The 19,238-nt window shown below is 28.0% G+C and overlaps 1 protein-coding gene across 1 annotated transcript in view; it reads right to left on the bottom strand.

Moving 5' to 3' along the window:
- Positions 1-19,238, bottom strand: part of LOC127286665 (U3 small nucleolar RNA-associated protein 14 homolog A) — a 45,052-nt gene extending 25,814 nt beyond the window's left edge. Inside the window, exons 1-4 of the mRNA XM_051313174.1 lie at positions 18,967-19,238; positions 8,041-8,254; positions 6,785-7,078; positions 4,530-4,781 (exon numbers count right to left, since the gene is read on the bottom strand). Of these exons, the coding sequence (XP_051169131.1) occupies positions 4,530-4,781; positions 6,785-7,078; positions 8,041-8,254; positions 18,967-19,064 (858 nt within the window). The 5' untranslated portion in view covers positions 19,065-19,238. The remainder of the gene's footprint in view (positions 1-4,529; positions 4,782-6,784; positions 7,079-8,040; positions 8,255-18,966) is intronic.

Here is a 19,238-nt window from a genome sequence, read left to right as displayed (position 1 = left end):
AATTGTTTACGTTGACGTTTCCTAGCACTTATTCACGTCTCGGGCTGCAAACGCCAACGTAAACAATAGCTGCCTTTGGACCCTTGTTGCTTAATATACTATTTTTATCCTCTAAAAGCCCAATACTTATTATTTTGACGTTGATGCACTCCTGCACAAAAAGTTACCCCCTGCTCTAAGGGTTACAGCATATGAGTTGCCTGAGAGCTCATTTAAAAGGGAGCGAATTAAGCTTTAATTTATGATAATAGGGAAGTTTTTATAACGTCAGGATTTTTCCCCATGATTTTTCAAAAAGCGACAAAAACGCTGTTTTTAGGGGTTTCAACCCTATTTTCCTCAAAAACTTGACGTGATGGAGCACTTTGAGCACCGGATTTGTGTTCAGCGTAAAATTTCCCTTATGAGAGATTCTTTTTCAATCGCCCCAGCCCAAAAAGTCAATGTTCTGGGATTGGCTTCATACTTTGGTAAATTGTTGTCCTATATGATAGTAATAAATCCCTAAAATATAAACTCATTAAAAAAATATTTGTAGAAAGTAGAGGGGGTTGAAGTTTGGACGTTAAGGGTAACATTGTCATTTTTAAATCCGTATAACTATGACAAACGTTAATGGATTTTAATTTATCTATAATGAATTTTAATGCATTTTTCACGTACTTTTCAAAAATGTATACAAAATTTAAAAAAAAAAATTTTTGACCCCTTTTTTTCAAAATTAACTCTTATTTTTCGATTTTCACCCCTTCTGGTATTTTTTTTTCTTTTTTATTTTCATTGGAAAGCTGAGGTTTTTTCCCATGAGCTATGTAAATATGAAAATGGGACAACAATAATTTTGTTAGAAACAGAATATTAATGTAGGCGGTGCCGATAAGGGTGCAGTTAAGGGTAACATTGTCATTTTCAAATCCGTATAACTATAACAAAAGTTAATGGATTTTAATTTATCTATAATGAATTTTAATGCATTTTTCATGTACTTTTCAAAAATGTATACAAAATTTAAAAAAAAAAATTTTCACCCCTTTTTTTCAAAATCAACCCTTATTTTTCGATTTTCACCCCTTCGGGAATTTTTTTTTTATTTTTTTTATTTTCATTGGAAAGCTGAGGTTTTTTCCCATGAGCTATGTAAATATGAAAATGGGACAACAATAATTTTGTGAGAAACAGAATATTGAAGTAGGCGGTACCTACCTAAATCCTCGAAGATGATCTTCAGGTATACCCGTTATCGGCACCGCCTACATTAATATTCTGTTTCTCACAAAATTATTGTTGTCCCATTTTCATATTTACATAGCTCATGGGAAAAAACCTCAGCTATCCAATGAAAATAAAAAAAAAAAAAAAAAATACCCGAAGGGGTGAAAATCGAAAAATAAGGGTTGATTTTGAAATAAAGGGGGTCAAAAATTTTTTTTTTAAATTTTGTATACATTTTTGAAAAGTACGTGAAAAATGCATTAAAATTCATTATGGATAAATTTAAATCCATTAACTTTTGTCATAGTTATACGGATTTGAAAATGACAATGTTACCCTTAACGTCCAAACTTCAACCCCCTCTACTTTCTACAAATATTTTTTTAATGAGTTTATATTTTAGGGATTTATTACTATCATATAGGACAACAATTTACCAAAGTATGAAGCCAATCCCAGAACATTGACTTTTTGGGCTGGGGCGATTGAAAAAGAATCTCTCATATATATATATATATATATATTATTTAGGTGTTATTTTTGTGAAATTCTGAATCTTAACCTCAATATTACGACAATACAGCCACACAAAAATTTTTCACCTTCGTAGTTAGCTAGTGAAAGATTCACGACCCCAGAGTGTACCGGCGAGGAGGTTACGGAAGGATTTTACACTCCATTTTTTTGTTTTTTTTGTGTTTTTTTCACCCTTTTAGGATGTTTCAAAATGGAGACTATAAGCTTGGAAATGGTATCAGGGGCACAAAAATCCTTCTAGAAGCAGTTTTTATGTAATTTTGTTGATAATTGGCTTCTACCAGAATTGTCACGAAAACTGGAAAATGCTCCACCAGTTAACCAGTTAATTGTTAATATTTTCCAAGGAAAATTTCATAAAATATTCTTCGAATGTTATATTATTTTATAAAAAACATGCTAATAAACCCAATAAAACCCAATATTTTTAAACATCCAAGAAAATAATTTTTTGTAATGTATTGAACAACACGACGCCCCCCGTAGATAAAATGTTTATTCAAACAATAGTGTAGTAAAATATTAATTCAGAAAATTGTGCTAATTCAAGTTGCGTACAATAAAATTTTAATTTAACAGTTTGATCAATAAAATATTTCTTCAAATAATTATTCAATATAATTTTAATTAATAGGTAATTAATTTAATTTATTAATATAATTTAATTCAATTTTCAAGAGGTAAAAAGTTTATTTTTTGGATAAACTTATTTTTTTACTGCTAATAATTAGTGTGTGTAAAAATATTTAAACATATAAGTAATATAAAAATTAAATATTATATATATTCAATTTCTTACACCGGTTTACAGTGAAATTACCAATCGAACGAAACATATTTTTTCGATTAATAGGTGTTTTTTGAATAAGAAAAACATATTTTGGATTTTTTTCTTTCGTGCAATTTTGCTGAATCTAAAAAAAACACATTTTCGAGATGTGACGTAAATTAAATTCACCTGTAGGAAAATCATCTAGTCCTAATATAATATAGTCCATTGTGCAACGAGAGCGGAAAGAAGCTGTTTTCCAACGAGATGCACCAGAATTAGTAAATAAAATAATTTTTTCATTTTTAGTAACCTCTCAAGTAATTTCGATCTAAATTTGTTTTGTATTAAAAGTTAATTTCTTTGATAATTTAAATAGTTTTGATTATCATGTGACAACGATCCACAAATTTATTCTACTTTGTAAAAGAATGTTTTGTGCAATAAATCAATACCAATTTCATAATTATAGAAATAAAAAAGAAAAGACGTTTGCAGTGAGATTTGCAGCAACCTTAAAAACCCCCGTGTAGTCATTTTAGTGAATTTATCTCATATTTATAAAATTTTGTCCGTCATATTGGATTCGCCATTTTGAATTTCAGAAACTGACCGTAGATTCGTAATCAGCCACTCTAAAAACCCCAGATTAGAGATTTTTAAAACCTTAGCTTAACTTTATTTTACAGTTTGCATTTTTGCTGCAGATCTCACTGCAAACATCTATTCCTTTTTATTTCTATAATTACGAAATTGGTATTGATTTATTGCACAAAACATTCTTTTACAAACTAAAATAAACTTGTGGATCGTTGTCACATGATAATCAAAAACATTTAAATTATCAAAGAAATGAACTTGAGAGGTTACTAAAAATGAAAAAATTGTTTTGTTCACTAAATCTGGTATAGAATTTTTATTTTTCATCCGATTGTGCTTTACTTGGGCTTAAAATTTTTGTAATTAAATAGACTATCGATAAAAAATTTAAAACATGAACTTTTTTTATTGTTTGGATTAGAAAAAATTAACAGAAGCCAGACAAGTTTCTAAAAATCATCAAAATTTGCATGAAATTTGAACTTTGATCAACCATAAGTCTGTCAATTTTTATTGGCTTTTATTCTACGACCTTTCCAACGGTATATTATTTATTATACTTGGACTAGCTGAATTTCCTACAGGTAAATTTAAGTGACATTACACCTCGAAAATGTGTTTTTTTAGATTCAGCAAGATTGCACGAAGGAAAAAATCCAATAGTACATTGTGCAATGAGAGCGGAACATTAATTAATTAACATTAATTAATTTATCTTTATAATTTAAACACCATATGTAGACATTTATGTAATGCAAGCTTGATCATTAATTTCAGAGAAATTTACCTATAGGATAAATATACCAATTATTTCGTAATTCCAGTTAAGAATAACATAACTGTCCCATTTGAATAGAAAATACATTTATTTTAAAGAAAATGAATTGATATAACTACATGGTTGCTATCGTAGGTGAAGGATGTAAAACTGTAAAACAAAAAAATAGTTTGGCAGCGTCAATTATTGTAAAGAGCCCATCCCATGCAGGCATAAAAGCGTTGGCGAAAAGTAAATGAAGCAAATGCATTGAATGAAAATGTGTCAATTATTGTCTTGCGCGATATTAAATCTTATAATAATTAAATTAATAAGCGCAGTTATTGGCATACTGGCCCTACATAATTATTTGCCAAATTAATCTATTGAAACTTTTTTATACAGATTAAGTAAAAAATGATATTGACAAATGAACTGCAAATTACGCATTTAAAGGACCAATAGGAAATTTTAAATATTTTGTAATTGTAGTTCTATCAATACGGAGGTCCTTTTCAGCATGAAATCATTTCATAATAAAAAGGTATGTCAAACATACTCTGGTAGTAAGAATTCATGCTTTTAAAAGCAGGAGCGCCGAATAAAGGCAAGTTTTTTCTCTCCGTGTAGTAGTTAAAAATTAATCAGACTTACCTCTTTGTCATATTTTGCTCGTATCAATTTGTTTTTTGCCCAATGACCGGTATTCTTATGTCTTAATGTCATTCGCTCTTCTGACCTAACTTTTTCCAAATATTTTAGTTTTTCTAGAGCAGCAGATGAATCAGTTTTTTTTAACTGTTCCAATTCTTTTAATTGATCTTTTAATTTCTTTTTCCTTTCAATACGGTGATACTTCTTACTTTTAATTTTCTTCCGTCGATTGGCCTTTGATATTTTGTACGACTGAAAATAAGAGAGTTAAACTTTTTTCTTATCTTAGGGTTAAAAAAATAATTCATTTTTGATAGTTTTTATTTTAAAGACCCAAACGTAGTAATTTCAAATATCTAGAGATCAGGTGAAAAGCTATTAATTTGTTCTGACCATATTATGAAAATAACGTCCATTTTTTCCTTAGATAAAAATCACAAGGACCGTGCGTTCATTTTTACCTTAGTGAAAACAGACGCCATTTTTAAACATTAGAACAAATAAATGGCTTTATACCCTGTCCACAGGTATCTAAAAGCACCATATTTGTGCCTGTGCGATAAAAATATAGATACTAATTCCACATTACTTTCTGAGTAATTTGAACCTAAGATGAAAAAAGTCGGTAGAGGGATTTACGAATAAAGTCGATTTTTGTGTATTTTTAACTTTTTATAGTACTTTGAAACAGTTGAATATTAATCAATTCGATTTCTAATCATGAATCAATTCTTTATGAAGTTGTCAAGTATTAAATTTAAAAGTGTCAGAAATAATACTCATTGTTTGTTAATAACATTGTTTAATTTTATTACTGCTCGCTCAAAAATGTCAAAAGCTAGAAGTCATGAAGCAAAAAGTTACTGTGTTTGCCTTTTTTGCTTCGGAAAAAAGTCTATAATGATTTCAATTAAAGGCGCAACAAATGATTTTTCATGACTAAATCATTTATTGCACCTTTAATTAGAAATATTGTTGACGATTTTCCAAAACAAAAAAGGCAAACACAGTACGGATTTTCTTCATGACTTCTAGCTTTTGATATTTTTGAGCGAGCAGTAATGAATTTATGGGTAATTCTCCACGTAGCGTATAATTTAGTTATTGCTTTTATTCAAAATATATTTTTACAATTTAACAAAAATTAACATATAATGTAAATCCTACTAAATAACACACACGTTTTAATTAATAGAGCTTCCCCATGACATGACGCACAATTAATACTGATTTTTAAACAATATACAAGCGATCTTCAATCTGTTTCGTCTTCACGGCATTTATACTGGCTAAATAATTAATACAACTACACTTTATTTAACAGAAAATATTGATAATTAGTGAATTTATTATAAAATTTATGAAGGCTTTCCCATAAAGATTCTGTGATTCTCCATGTAAAATTGTAGCTTTAAAGGTGTAAAAGCAAAAAATTAATTATGAAATTTGTTTTTACCATAATAAATCTACTTGGGGGAATTAATTATTGCTTCCGCAAAAGTATAAGTAAGTTTTGTTTTGATTTTTATGAAATAATTCAGTTTCATTAAAAAGCTTCCTCATGACGCACAAAACTGGGGACAAGAACTAATATCGACAATTAAAAACTGATACCAATAATTATTTTTATTATTGTATGTTGCTAAAAATATTTATTTTTGTCACGTAAATGACACTGGGGACGGGATTCCCCATTACAGGTTGGCTCTTTAATTTGCATTTTAAAAATAATATTTAATTTAATATATTAAAGTGGTTATAGTGAAAAAGTAACTTTAGTGTGTTTAAACAAAAGTTTGTGAACACTAAAGTTAATTTCTCACGTTGGATTTATTACAATATGTACAATTTATTTCTTAAAAAACACAAGGGACATGGAATTGTACGCTTCGTGGAGAATCACTCTTATACAAGATTATTAACAAACATTGAATTTTAATTTTGACACTTCTAAATTGAATAATCGGCAACTTCAGAAAGAATTTATGCATGATAAGAAATCAAATTGATTAGTATTCAACTGTTTCAAAATAAAAAAAAGTACTATAAAAAGTTAAAAATACACAAAAATTGACTATATTCGAAAATCCCTCTACCGATTTTTTTCATCTTAGGTTCAAATTACTCAGAAAATAATGTGGAATTAGTATCTGAAGAGAGCCGAGATTGTCCAGTACTTTTGGGTTAAAGTTAGTCAAAGCCCACTGTGGAAAGCATTCTTTGAAATATAAAACAAAAATAATAATACACAATACCTGTTCAGCTCTAAATTTAGCAGTTTCTGATCTACGTTGCAAAATTTCTTCCAACGACAATTGCAAAACATTTTCTTTTTGTACATTTACTGAACTTGGTTCTATTAATGATAATTCCTTTTCTAAGTCTGATTGAATTCGAAATTTGTTTACAAAATCACCTGTTGGTTCTGATTTCATCGGCGGATGATTCAATGGAAAGGAAACATTTTCTGCAGTTCTTTGTTGTGCAATCACAGAATTCCATTTTTGAAGATCTTTTTTTAAATGTTCATAACCAACACTGCGTTTTATCTGTAAATAAAAACTCATATTGGCTAGGGTTTGCCGACTTCTTTAGGATATTGTTTATTAAAAAAACAAATCACGATAAATTACAAAAGAATTAAAAAGAATTAAATAATCAGTATAAAAAATTGAAAAATTTATTTTTTCTATCTGAGTAATTAAACATCAAAATTGTCAAATTTAAAACATAAACTTTTGAAATGAAATTTCACGTCAAACGAGTACGTGATAAAACGACGACAAATTTTCTACTGACGAAACAAAATGAGAGAAAAAGATGTAAAAGAAGTTAAAAAATTGAAATCAATGACCTCCATCAAAACAAATTGAGGCGCACGTACACATGCCTGTACGAGAAATTCGAACATTTTTTTTGATTTTTAGAATTATAAACTTTTTCAACTTTTTTTTACAATACATAATCAGACCAGTAAGTAGTATACCTAATTTGTGTACATTAAACACGAATCTGATCGTGATTTTACAATATTTATCGTTCTTCTCCGTTAAGAGATCTTTTAAATAACAATTACGGGTATGACTAAATGAAACAAAGAACGTGGGTAAGTGATACGCCGATATATTTTATTATTTTCGTTGTAATTGTGTTTTAAACTTTTTTTTCGTAATTTAACAGGATAGTGCGTAAAACAAACCAAAGAAGCTTAAATCGTATAAAAAAAGACGAGGTTGACCAAACAAAAGAACTAATTTTTTTAGGTTTTTTAATTTATGGGGCATTTTATCTGAAAGTTTTTATTCAATAACTAATTCGTTTTTGTTTTATGTATTTTTTAAATTTGAACTGATTTCACGACAAAATCTGTCCATCGTCCGTGTAAGTAAAATGAGTAAAATGATAAAAAGATATTCACAAAGAGCTTTAGAACGCTATCTATTGCTCAACGTATGTTTCAAGAAAATTTTATTTTTTAATGTACTAAGATAAAATTATTAAAATTTCTTACCTTTTCTATAACAGGTTTTTCTAAAAGTTTTGGCAAAACTTCACGATTTTTGGATGCATTAAAAACCTTAGCAATTTTTAATTGTTGACCTTTTCGACATGAGTTTTTTGCGAAATCAGAGATTTCTATTTTATTCTTATCACTAATTCCACTTTTAACTAAATGAAATTCTGATATTTCTAAGCTGGGTTCACTGCACTTTGATTCTTTTATTCTGAAAAGTATATATTAATTTTAAATATTTGAAAAATAATGAGACATATATAAAACGATATTTCTCAGGAAGTTCAATCTGATAAAAATTCCTTATTAGTTATGGAATAAAAATCAATACAAAACCGAAAGTCCCTTAATATGACTTAAATACAGTTAGAGGGACAATAACGTAAGGACGATTTGGATATTCACCTTATTGTTATGCTGACTTACACTCGATCAAATTTGACTGTTTATCAATCCAACTAGCACGATAATGTTGAATGATTTCAGATATTGTAACTTATGCAATACTACTTAGTTTTAGGAGTACTTATGTACAAAAGGGCTTGTCCCGAATATTTGAATAAATAAATAAAATAAAAATGAAAACAAAATTATTTATTAATTGAGCAAAAAATAAACATTATTTATTTATTGATAAATTTTCTTCTAAGCATTTAATTCAATAAGTTAGTATTTCTTAAAGATTTAAAAAATAAATAAATTCGTTTGTTGACAATTTCAAAATATTTAATTCAAGTTTAAAAAAATTTATAATTATATACACTGTAGACAATATACGAAAAAATTCTACACTGAACGAAAATCTCAGTTGATTTTATCATATTTTTTAATAATAATAATAATTAACAGATTAATCTGTTAATTATTATTATTATTCTTTTACTGACTGTTTAACAATAAGGTGAATATTACTAAATTAAAATTAAAAATGAAACATTTTTCAGTATTTAATTAAATCAAAATATCGCTGTAAAGTTGTGTTGCACTGTTCATTTAGAGTAACATTTTGTGTTCATTAGGAACATGAACACTTTCTACCGTCTAGAGATTGCTCATTTTCAAAATTTAGAATTTTCAATTTAATACGTTTTTAAATTCGCAAATAGATGCCGTTTAAAGACATCTAAAACTTTGTTAGAATATTCTATAATAATTCTGTTCTATTTGATAGAAAAAAGATCCAAAATAGGTCAATCGGAAACTGAAATTTATTTGGAAAATTTATGAAAAATTCCCATGAAATTCATAAAAGTTCTCACGAAAACATTTTAACTTTATTCTGCTCAATTCCCGGGAATTTCTCGGGAAAAAATTCCCGGGAATATTTTCACGTGGGTCAGATGCTACCAAATGCAGTTAACGATGAGCACGAGATCTCTCTATTCTTTCGGTTTATGGCAATATAATTTTATTAATTGTCATTAGCAAGCACCATAAGCAAGTTATAGTATACTGTGGTTTTAGTGCAATAGTTATTTTCGAATACATAACGTCTTGAAGGCAATAGTTAAAACACTACTTTTATGTATCGAAAATTTTAAACGCGTTTTTCTCGAAACGTGTTTCTTCTTTATCTTACTGGCTATTGCATGACGAGCTCCGTTTAAAAAAAATTTTTTTTTAACAATTGTTTATGAACATTGTTTATAAAAAAAAGTAATTTTTTTCAAAATGGTCCCAAAATTTCAAAAAAAATTTTTTTTTAGTTTTCTTTTTGTCATGCAAAGAGTATATGCGTATTTTAACTGTAAAAATTTTGATTTTAGTTGAGATTTGTGACCTTCAGGCTGCACGGCGCAAAATCAAATTTTTTATAAAGCTTATATTATGTATTTTAAGGTATGCTTTACTTTAATTCAATAAACTTTCACAATTTTAAAAAAAAATCCTGAAAAATGTGCATTTACACGAGTTTCCCCCTTTAACCTCTTGACTGTGAGATACGTCTATACAAGTATTTACAAAAAACTTTGAAAAAAATCATACTGACGTTATTTAAGGTATTTTCAACGCTAAATCCGAATTTAAGGTCAAAAATTATGAATTTGAAAATCCAATATGTCTTCTCAAAAGTGACCTATTTTGAAATTCACTTGAAACTCATCACTGGGGTTGTATTTGGAGTTACTAATTACGAATATGAAGTCAGTTTCATTTGAAACTCGTTACTCGGTGGTTTTAAAGATCGCTGAAATCAAATCTGATGTTAGTTTTTCAAAACTGAAAATGTCAGATCCAATATGGAGGACAGGAAGATTAAAAACCAATAGAATTTAGGGGAGAGTGGGGAGTTATGCTCCAGGTTTTGTTTTTCGATCAAAACTATTAAATAAATTTTTTTTCACTATTCTATTATATAGAACTTTCAGTACACTCATAAACACAACTTTTGGCATAATTGATTAATTAAATTTCAGAACGGAAATAGAAATTTCGCTTGTTTTTCGAAAATACTAGTTTCATGACTTTTAAAAACAGTGAAGAGTTGTGCTCCACCGTTGAAAATTGAAGAAAAAGACATATTTTTTAGAATATTTTTTATTTAAATTATGAAATGTGAAAAAGTAAGATAACTTACATAAAATGAAGTAATAGATAATATAATAAAAGATTAATTTTAGATAATTTAGATAAATTTAAATCCCAACAAAAACATTTTCGATGCAAAAAGTTACGCTTAGCAAAAATTATCTTAACCATCGAAACAATTCTTGAAATGAACGTTAGCCAAGTAAATTTTAGGATTATGTTAAGTTTTAATTAATTTTTTTAATATAAATAATTAAATACTACTGCAAGTGGATTAACGAAAAATTAATGAAGGATATAAATATTAAATAAAAAAAATTATTATTAAATATGTACTTTTTTTGCTTAGGGACTTTTGGGAAATCTGTATACAGATACCTTGGCTTCCGTATGCCATGGTTATGTGGGGTTGGTAAAAAACAAGGAGAACACTAAACAAAATAAGCTGTCGAACAACTACCAGCCCCAACCCACCAAAACCCGTCAACCCTTCTTGGGAGCCCTTCATCCACCCTCGGTACTGTCGTGAAGACTTTAGCCTTCGAGGGTGGCGCTCCCACTCTTCGTCCAGTCCTACGGACATCCTGCGTTATTAATTTTAAAAATAAAACAAAAATCAATGTCAAAGCGGAATTAACAGCACACCAGAAAAGAAAACAATAAAAAGTCAATAAAAAGTAAAATAAACAAAGTCAAAAATAAAATTGTAAAAAGACAGATAAACACATAAAATATAAATAAAACTGTAAAAGACGGAAATAAATGGAACACAAAATAAACATAAATTTGTAAAAAGACAATAAAAATTTAAAAAAATAAATAATAAATAAGTGCATGTCAATTACGCCTTCCTGCGGCCATCGAGATCCTTTCTCATCATAACAGAGATGATAAAGGTCTCGATGAGCCGCCAGTTTTTCAGGGACTGGATTATCAACGCTACCATATTCTCCGGTGTAACTGTAGCGTTTACACCGGTGAACATGGCCTGCCTCTCCAAGTCCCATCTACTGCAGGCAAAGAGGGTGTGCTCTGCGTTGTCCACAGGGAACTAGCAGTAAGCATACTCCTCAGTCTATCCCTTCTTAAAGCGCTGCAGGTAAGAATTAAAACATCCGTGACCTTTTCTACCGGTGATTTCGAATTGCGTCCGATTTTTCAGGTATGATCCATTTTTGTTCGAATTGCGTCCCGATCCTTCCCTCCCTGTGTTTAAGGAGGTTCCATCCCTTCACTGAACTAGTAAAAGCAATAACCATTTTTGTCTGATTTGACTTGCTCGGTATTTTGAAACGTCTGGCAACACTGCAACTCACGTTATGTACGTTGTCAACAACTGTTGTTTTGTATTGTCGCGTAACTTAATTTTTTAATTAATTATATTAATATTATAATTATTATTATAGAATTATAAATTATAAAATTATAATATCAATATAATATATTATTATATTAAATTACTTAATATTATATGTTATTTTCCATGATTTATTTTATTTATAAGCTTTAATTTCTAAAAATATTATGTGTTTGTCATATTTTTCAAGTTAATAATAAAAATTTTATTAACTAATAGAATTTCAGTTTTTAATTTGAACATTTTATTCTTTTCCCAGAAATCAAAATTTGAAATAACGCGCGCATAACCTCAAAACTTTGACAAGCGCACGCGCACGGTGGAAACCGTGAAGACGCGAAATGCCGTGTTGCCAGATGTTTCAAGTTATCTTTTGTGTATCACAAAAAGTGGAAAAAAATTTATAAATGAACTATTTTGAACTCTCACAGGAACCTATTGTCCTTTTTTAAATACAATACCGGTTTATTGCATATCTGTCTTTAACTATACAAACTTTGATCAACATTTGTTTGTTTAATATTTCATAGTATGAAAATATATGTGACAAAGTAATGAATTCCCATAAGAATCAATGTTGAACAGTGAAAAAATAAATCGATCAGAACTTTTTTCTCCGGAACCTACAGGTCTCAAAAATTTAACTACAGAATTTTAGAAGATTTATTTAGTAGTGTATCAAGTTTTACCAAAAACTGCTTGTTTATTCGATAATAGGTGGTACCTCCTTAAATTGCGTGCCGTTTGCTGTATTTGAGTTGCGTGCCGTTCCCTCCCAAATCGCCTTCGTATAGCTATATGCGCAAGGCGCTATTGCTGCTTTTATTCACTTATTTATTTAACAAATGACAAAGGATTATTGCATTACTGCTGCCAGTTCTAAGCCTGGACAGGGTTTCTACAAATTTCTCTTCGCGAAATTCCATGATTTTTCCATGATTTCTAGGTGATAAATGATAAAATTTCCATGATACTTTAAAACTCACTATAAATATAAATTATGACGAATTAAAATACTAAAAATGGGTATCATTTTCAACGAACGTGTAAATTGGAGTCTTAGATCATGGAATTGAAAAAATTCCATGATACGATCAGAAATTCCATGAGATTTCTATAATTCCATGATCCACTTAGGAACATAATTTTTCTTATTATCTAAAATATAGATAATATAGTAAAAAAAAGACAAATAAATTTTATTTTTTGTAAAGAAAAAATCACTTATTTCTTTTGAGTTGTTGATAAAATTCTTAGATTAAAATTGTTAAATTTTTTTTAAAAATTAACTTAATTTTTCTTTAATTTTTTAAAAAATTAATAATTTTAATAACTTAATTAATTGTTATTTAAATAATTTAAAATTCATAAATATTATTATTAAATAATTATTACTAGGTAAAATATTTTGCATGGAAATTTAATTTTATTATAGTTTTATTTGGTGTTAAAAATGACTTTTTATTTTGAGGTTATGTCATAAAACCATGGCAAGACCGAGTTGCTCTAAGGAATGCCATATTTGTGGACAAACTGGCAAGGGCCTTTCCACTGCCTTGGTAATGTAGTTTTCTAGGTTATATTGCAAACATGGCATAACCAAGTAAGTCGTTTAATCTGGGAAATGCCAGACTTGTGGAAAAACTGGTAAGGGCCATGAGAGAGCCTTACTCAAAGTAAAACTAAGTAGGGAAATTTCTGCACGGGAAAAGAACCTTGCAAAACGCAAACAGAGAATCTATTTTGCGTTGGCTTGTAGAGTGCGAAGGGAAATGTGTAACCTAAAATTATTTATATAGGACAACGACCACCGCACGCAATTCGAGTATATTAGGGTTACCCATGGCACGCATTTCAACCTATACCTGCCATCCCTTGAGACGCAATTCAACCAAGCGCACGCAATTCGATATCAGCAGTGTTGCCAAGTTAGTGGTTTTCCCACTAAATTTAGTAAGATTTTGGTCCTTCAGTAACATTTTTAGTGAGAGAAATATTTTAGTAGGAAATTTAGTATCTTTTTTTTCTTTCGTGGTTTTTTTAGTGTTTTTACCTAAATGTCATTTTTTCTACGTAAATTGTATCTGAAGTATTAAAAGTGTGGTCACTAAGTTTAAACTATTCAAGTGAATTTGAGCGGTTATACTGATGGAGATTCAGCAAATGTTCAGACTGGGACAATCAAAATTAGTCACACAGTTCTATAAGAAAGGATGCTCTTCTACGTCCCAAGCCCTGCACTGCTGTTTAGTACAGTCACAGTACAGTTTATTTGTGAAGCTTATTTTATTAATGCAATGTCTATTTCATGTTCTTAAGTTCATAAATTTTATAAATAAATTTTAACTGGAATTAATATTTAAATAAATGAAATTCCAAAAAAATGTCTATCATTATTGTTATATATTTATTACATTGAACTATATTAAATTTTATTAAACGATTCTCTAAGTTTAAATAACTTTTGCATAATTAGTGTCAAAAATTTTTAATTTTGCGTTGAGTTAAAGATTTTTACGTTTTCTATTTATTTTTTTTTATTTTTCTAGTGAAAATTAGGGAAAAAAATTTTTAGTGGAAAAAATTTACTTTTAGTGGAAAATATCTAGTGATCTAGGGGGAAAGCGCCATAGGCATCTGACAACACTGGATATCAGCCATTTAGGAAACTTATTTGACTATTTGTAAAACACGGACGAATAGTAAGGAGACCGATCTTGCTGTAGTAGCGCTTCTGAAAATGTCAGAAAAACATGTACGATAAATGCCAGTTTCACTGCATTTTACTCAACCACCAAAGTAGCTGAGCATGCGCATTAGCCATGTGCTGTCTCTTTCTCTCGCAAAAAGTGTGCGAGTGAGATCTGGCTGACGTATATTTCTCAAGTCTTCCATGCGTGTTGTGATGAAGGGGTTATGTGTTATTGTTATGTTATTATTTTAATAATTATTATTAATGTTTATTTTATATACTTAAACATGATTTTGGAGATACAATATCGCAATGGTAAATAAAATTTCTGAAATAAACACTGAACACTAAAATTTTTTTTGTGACATATATGTATATCGCATAACCACACTTTTCATCTGTCAAAATTGAGGTCCAATGCGCATGCTCAACTGCTTTGGCCAGTTGAGTACAATGCACTGAACCTGGCACTTATCGTACATGTTTTTCTGACATTTTCAAACGCAGAGATCGGTCTCCTTACTATTCCTCCGTGTTGTAAAATTTTATATGAAAAGTGTCGGACTTCCCCGACTATTTCCGACTTCAACCGAGTTCGACTTCGTGTTTAACCCGAAATGTCCTGATTGAATCCGATACTATGATAAATTTACACGTATATGAAAAAATATTATTTATAACTAATTTGAATTAAAAATTCATACTCAAAAATGACCATTTTAAAATTACACAATTTGCATTAGTTCATATCCTATTAAATTATTTTCGTATTAAGATATTCTACAAGTAAATCTTTTTCTCACATTTGCTAAAAAAAACTCCATTGCTCAGTGTATAAATATATATATATATATATATATATATATATATGCGTATTAGTATAGGTTTGCGAGCGTCTATGTATAAGTAAAATAATCTGTGTATCTACCGTTTATGTATGTGTGCGTTTGTGTTCTTCCAATCGCCGTGATGTGGTAATTGGAATGACCCATGAGACAAATTTAAAAATGACGGAACTGAGCAACAGTAGCCGAAGTTTCTTTTCTTTTTTTCCCTTTCTTCCAAACATTCCGAATTTTTCATATAAAATTTTTCAAATTGTAAGAAGCTACGTTATCTATATTAATAAAATTAGACTTTTGTCTGTACATTGCTTAGAACTTAAAAATTCATGTATAATTGTTCGTTTCAAGTCATAAGGATTCTAAAAATAGCATTAAAAAAAATTCTGTCTGTCTGTCTGCACAATATTTTGTTCGCCAATCACGCATAAACGGCTTGACCGATTTAAGTGAAACTTGGCAGACTTTTAGGTATTAGACTAACTTAAAATCTTAGCCATACTCCATTAAAAAATATTAACTTGAACGGAAGTTATGGCACATTTTGTAAAAATCGAAATTTTAAAATTTTTTATTTTTCGCTTATTTTTACTAGACTTTTTTTAGAAGTTTTTTGAGGTTAATTAATCGCATTTTTACCTTAAAATTGAGAAAATAACTAATAGATTTAAAATTGTGAAGAAAAATTCCAAAAATCAAATTTTTTAAATTTGATTTCTGTTATATTTTACTAAACCTTTCTGAGCTATGTTTTTGAGTCCAATTAATCAAATTTTAACTTTAGAATTAAAAAACATGACAAAGATAAAGAAATGAAAAAATGTTTTTTTAGTAACAACCTTTTTATAATTATTGTTTTCGGGTTATAGATTTTTATTTTAATATTATAGTTTAAATAATATTAAAAGATTTTAAGTTATAAAAAAAGTATAAGAAATTAAAATTTGAAAATAATTATTTAAATAAAATTTTATAATGCTGTTTCGATTTTGTCTCAACTGATTATTTGCTATCTTCCTTCCCGCAATTGACTGTCTTATTTTGTCAACACGTTTGAATGCTTTTATATAAGTATTCAATATATATATATTTAATTTAAATAAATTTGAAACAGAAAGAAAATGATCAAATTAGTTTCAATGAAATTGGCTAAATACCAGTCTATTTGTATATATATATATATATATAGCTTAGAACATAAAACTTCTTAAATAATGTTTCTTTTTAAGAAATAAAGAATCTAAAAATGAAAAAAGGTAATAGAATAATGATGCTGTTTGAAAAATTTGGTTCGAGAATTATCAAAACAAGGCTTAAACGAAATCAAATTAATCATGGTAATCTGTTAGAGATTCAAAACATTTGAAATCATTAATTACGATGTTGATAAAGAAAAATAAAAGGTTAGTATATTTTTAGTATGTGTTTTTTAGATTTAAAATTTAACAAATTTGTGAAATTATTAGTTCAAGTTTTTAATAACAATCAACTATCTATACAAAAAATTATTTGCACGAAAATACTGTTGGGCGCACACCATGAGATTTCTCTCCCGCCGAAGGCGGGTACGAAAGCTAGTATTTTAATAAAAGTGCAAATTTCCTTAAATTGAAATAAAATATATTACAATGTAATACAAGTTTTTGTACATTTTAATAATAATTTTCTTTCAGTGTAATTATTTAATTAAAATATTTTTTAATGAAAATAATAAAAATCAAACATTTCAGTCATTAAATTCCGTTTTATTGCACTGTTTTGTAAATTTTGCAACATTTTCCCATTTTATAAGAAATTAGAACAAAATGTATTTCAAATGCATTTTTTTAAACAAATTCAATTTTTTTTAGTTAATATATTTTGAAAGTCGATGAAAAACTGAAACTTTTTCGTATCTTAGTGATAATTCCTAAATCCAATACTTTTAGAGTTAGATGTCATTAGGGTGACTGCCCCAGTGAATGAACAAATAGTGATTTTAGCAACTTTGTCTAGTTGTTATTTTTAAACGGTAGTTCAATGACAGCTAAAAAATGTAGTACTGTATTCTAGAATACTCTAATTTTTTAATAACATTTTTTCTTTTTTAAATAAAATAACCAGAACTTAATAATTAATAAAAATATAAAAAATTGATGAAAACACCAGTGAATGAACATGGTAAATCAGTGAATGAACACTCGTTATTTTTAGATCATTTGCTACTTCAAATATTTTGAAAATTTAAAAAGATTTATTCTTTATTACCTTTTAAACAAAGAAGTGACATCAAATATAATCTTTAAAATATTTTCGATACTTATAAATCAGATAGTGGCCATTTTTAATGTTAAAGTAAAACTTTTAGGGTTAATAAAACAGCGTAAATGAAATATATATATATTTAAATGTAATTCGTAAATGTATTTCAAACTAAATATAATAAATAAATAAACTAAATATAATTATATTATATTATAATTATAATATGTAAATGTAATTATACAAAGATTCTTTGAAAAGAATTCTTTATATGGATTTAAAGTGAGTGTTCATTCACTGGATCAAAAGATAAAAACTGTTTGCACCAGTGAATGAACAGTGGCTATTTACTGAATCATTGAAAAAAAATGTACCACTGTTTGAGCAGTTTAAAACTTTCAGTAATATAAATATTTTTTTAAAAAAAGGATTGATAATGAAACTTTAAAGCTCAACAAATTTAATGATAACCTATTTTATATATTTTATGAAAGAATTATATTTTAAAAAAATGTTTTAATTTTGAGTGCGCTCTCTGTAATGTAATTATTATTCTGATTCTAGATCGCAAAATCGGGTATTCCTTTAAAATTTATTTTATTGTAAAATTATTTTAAAATGATTTTTCATAATTTTTATGTTTTTTAATAAAAAGAACCTTTTAAATAATTAATGTACCATTCTTTTATTAAATAATAATTTTTAGCCTTAGTTATATGTACTTTTCAGAGGAATGTTCATTTATTGGTGCATGTTCATTCACTGGGGCAGTCACCCTATAAAAAAAAAATAAAATAATATGTAAACCCTTTTTTTCTACAAAGATAAAATAAATATTTACCGAATTTAAAATGTTATAGGTAAATTTCACGTGGAATTGCCCTTATATACAAAAATTTATAAGCATATCTAATCAACATTATAAAAATATGTATGTCTTTTTCAGTAAAGGCAGATAAATTGAAAATAATTTTATACAGAAACTGTCTCTTACTTGAACAATACATTTAAAAAGAAATTCTGTACACATTTCCGATTTGTAGTTGTATAAAAATCGGATATATAAATTTTTTAGTCTACGGCCAGAAATGATAAGACAAACAATGTTTTGGAGGTTTCTTATCCACCTAGATGGACGTTTAGCTACTTCGTATTAATAATGTATTATATTGATCTTCTATCGTTCTATTAATTTCTTAGTAATTTATTAAACTTTTACGACTAAGTAGTTAGTTGAACATTAGAATTGCAATTTTATTTACCTTTGCTTTCCATCAAGATCTGAAACTGCCTCAATAAGTTTTAAATGCTTTGGACAAATTTCTTGTTTGCTTGCAGTTTTTGTAATTGATTTCTCCATAGCTAGCAAAATTTCATTAACTTTTAAAATTGAAATCTATTTCAAATTGCCATTAAGAAGATTATGAATTCTTGTGGAACATAACCATGAAGAAATAATAAATATACACGTGAACGTATAACATGTGCATGCATTTGCAGGTCACTGACAGGTTATGATTCACATAGTCAGGTT

This window comes from Leptopilina boulardi, unplaced genomic scaffold (assembly GCF_019393585.1).
Source record: "Leptopilina boulardi isolate dan_hultmark-lab unplaced genomic scaffold, ZJU_Lbou_2.1 LbouV2_122, whole genome shotgun sequence".
Lineage (NCBI taxonomy): Eukaryota > Metazoa > Arthropoda > Insecta > Hymenoptera > Figitidae > Leptopilina > Leptopilina boulardi.
Note: the sequence above shows the minus strand (reverse complement) of the source record. Positions and strands in the feature narration are given on the sequence as shown.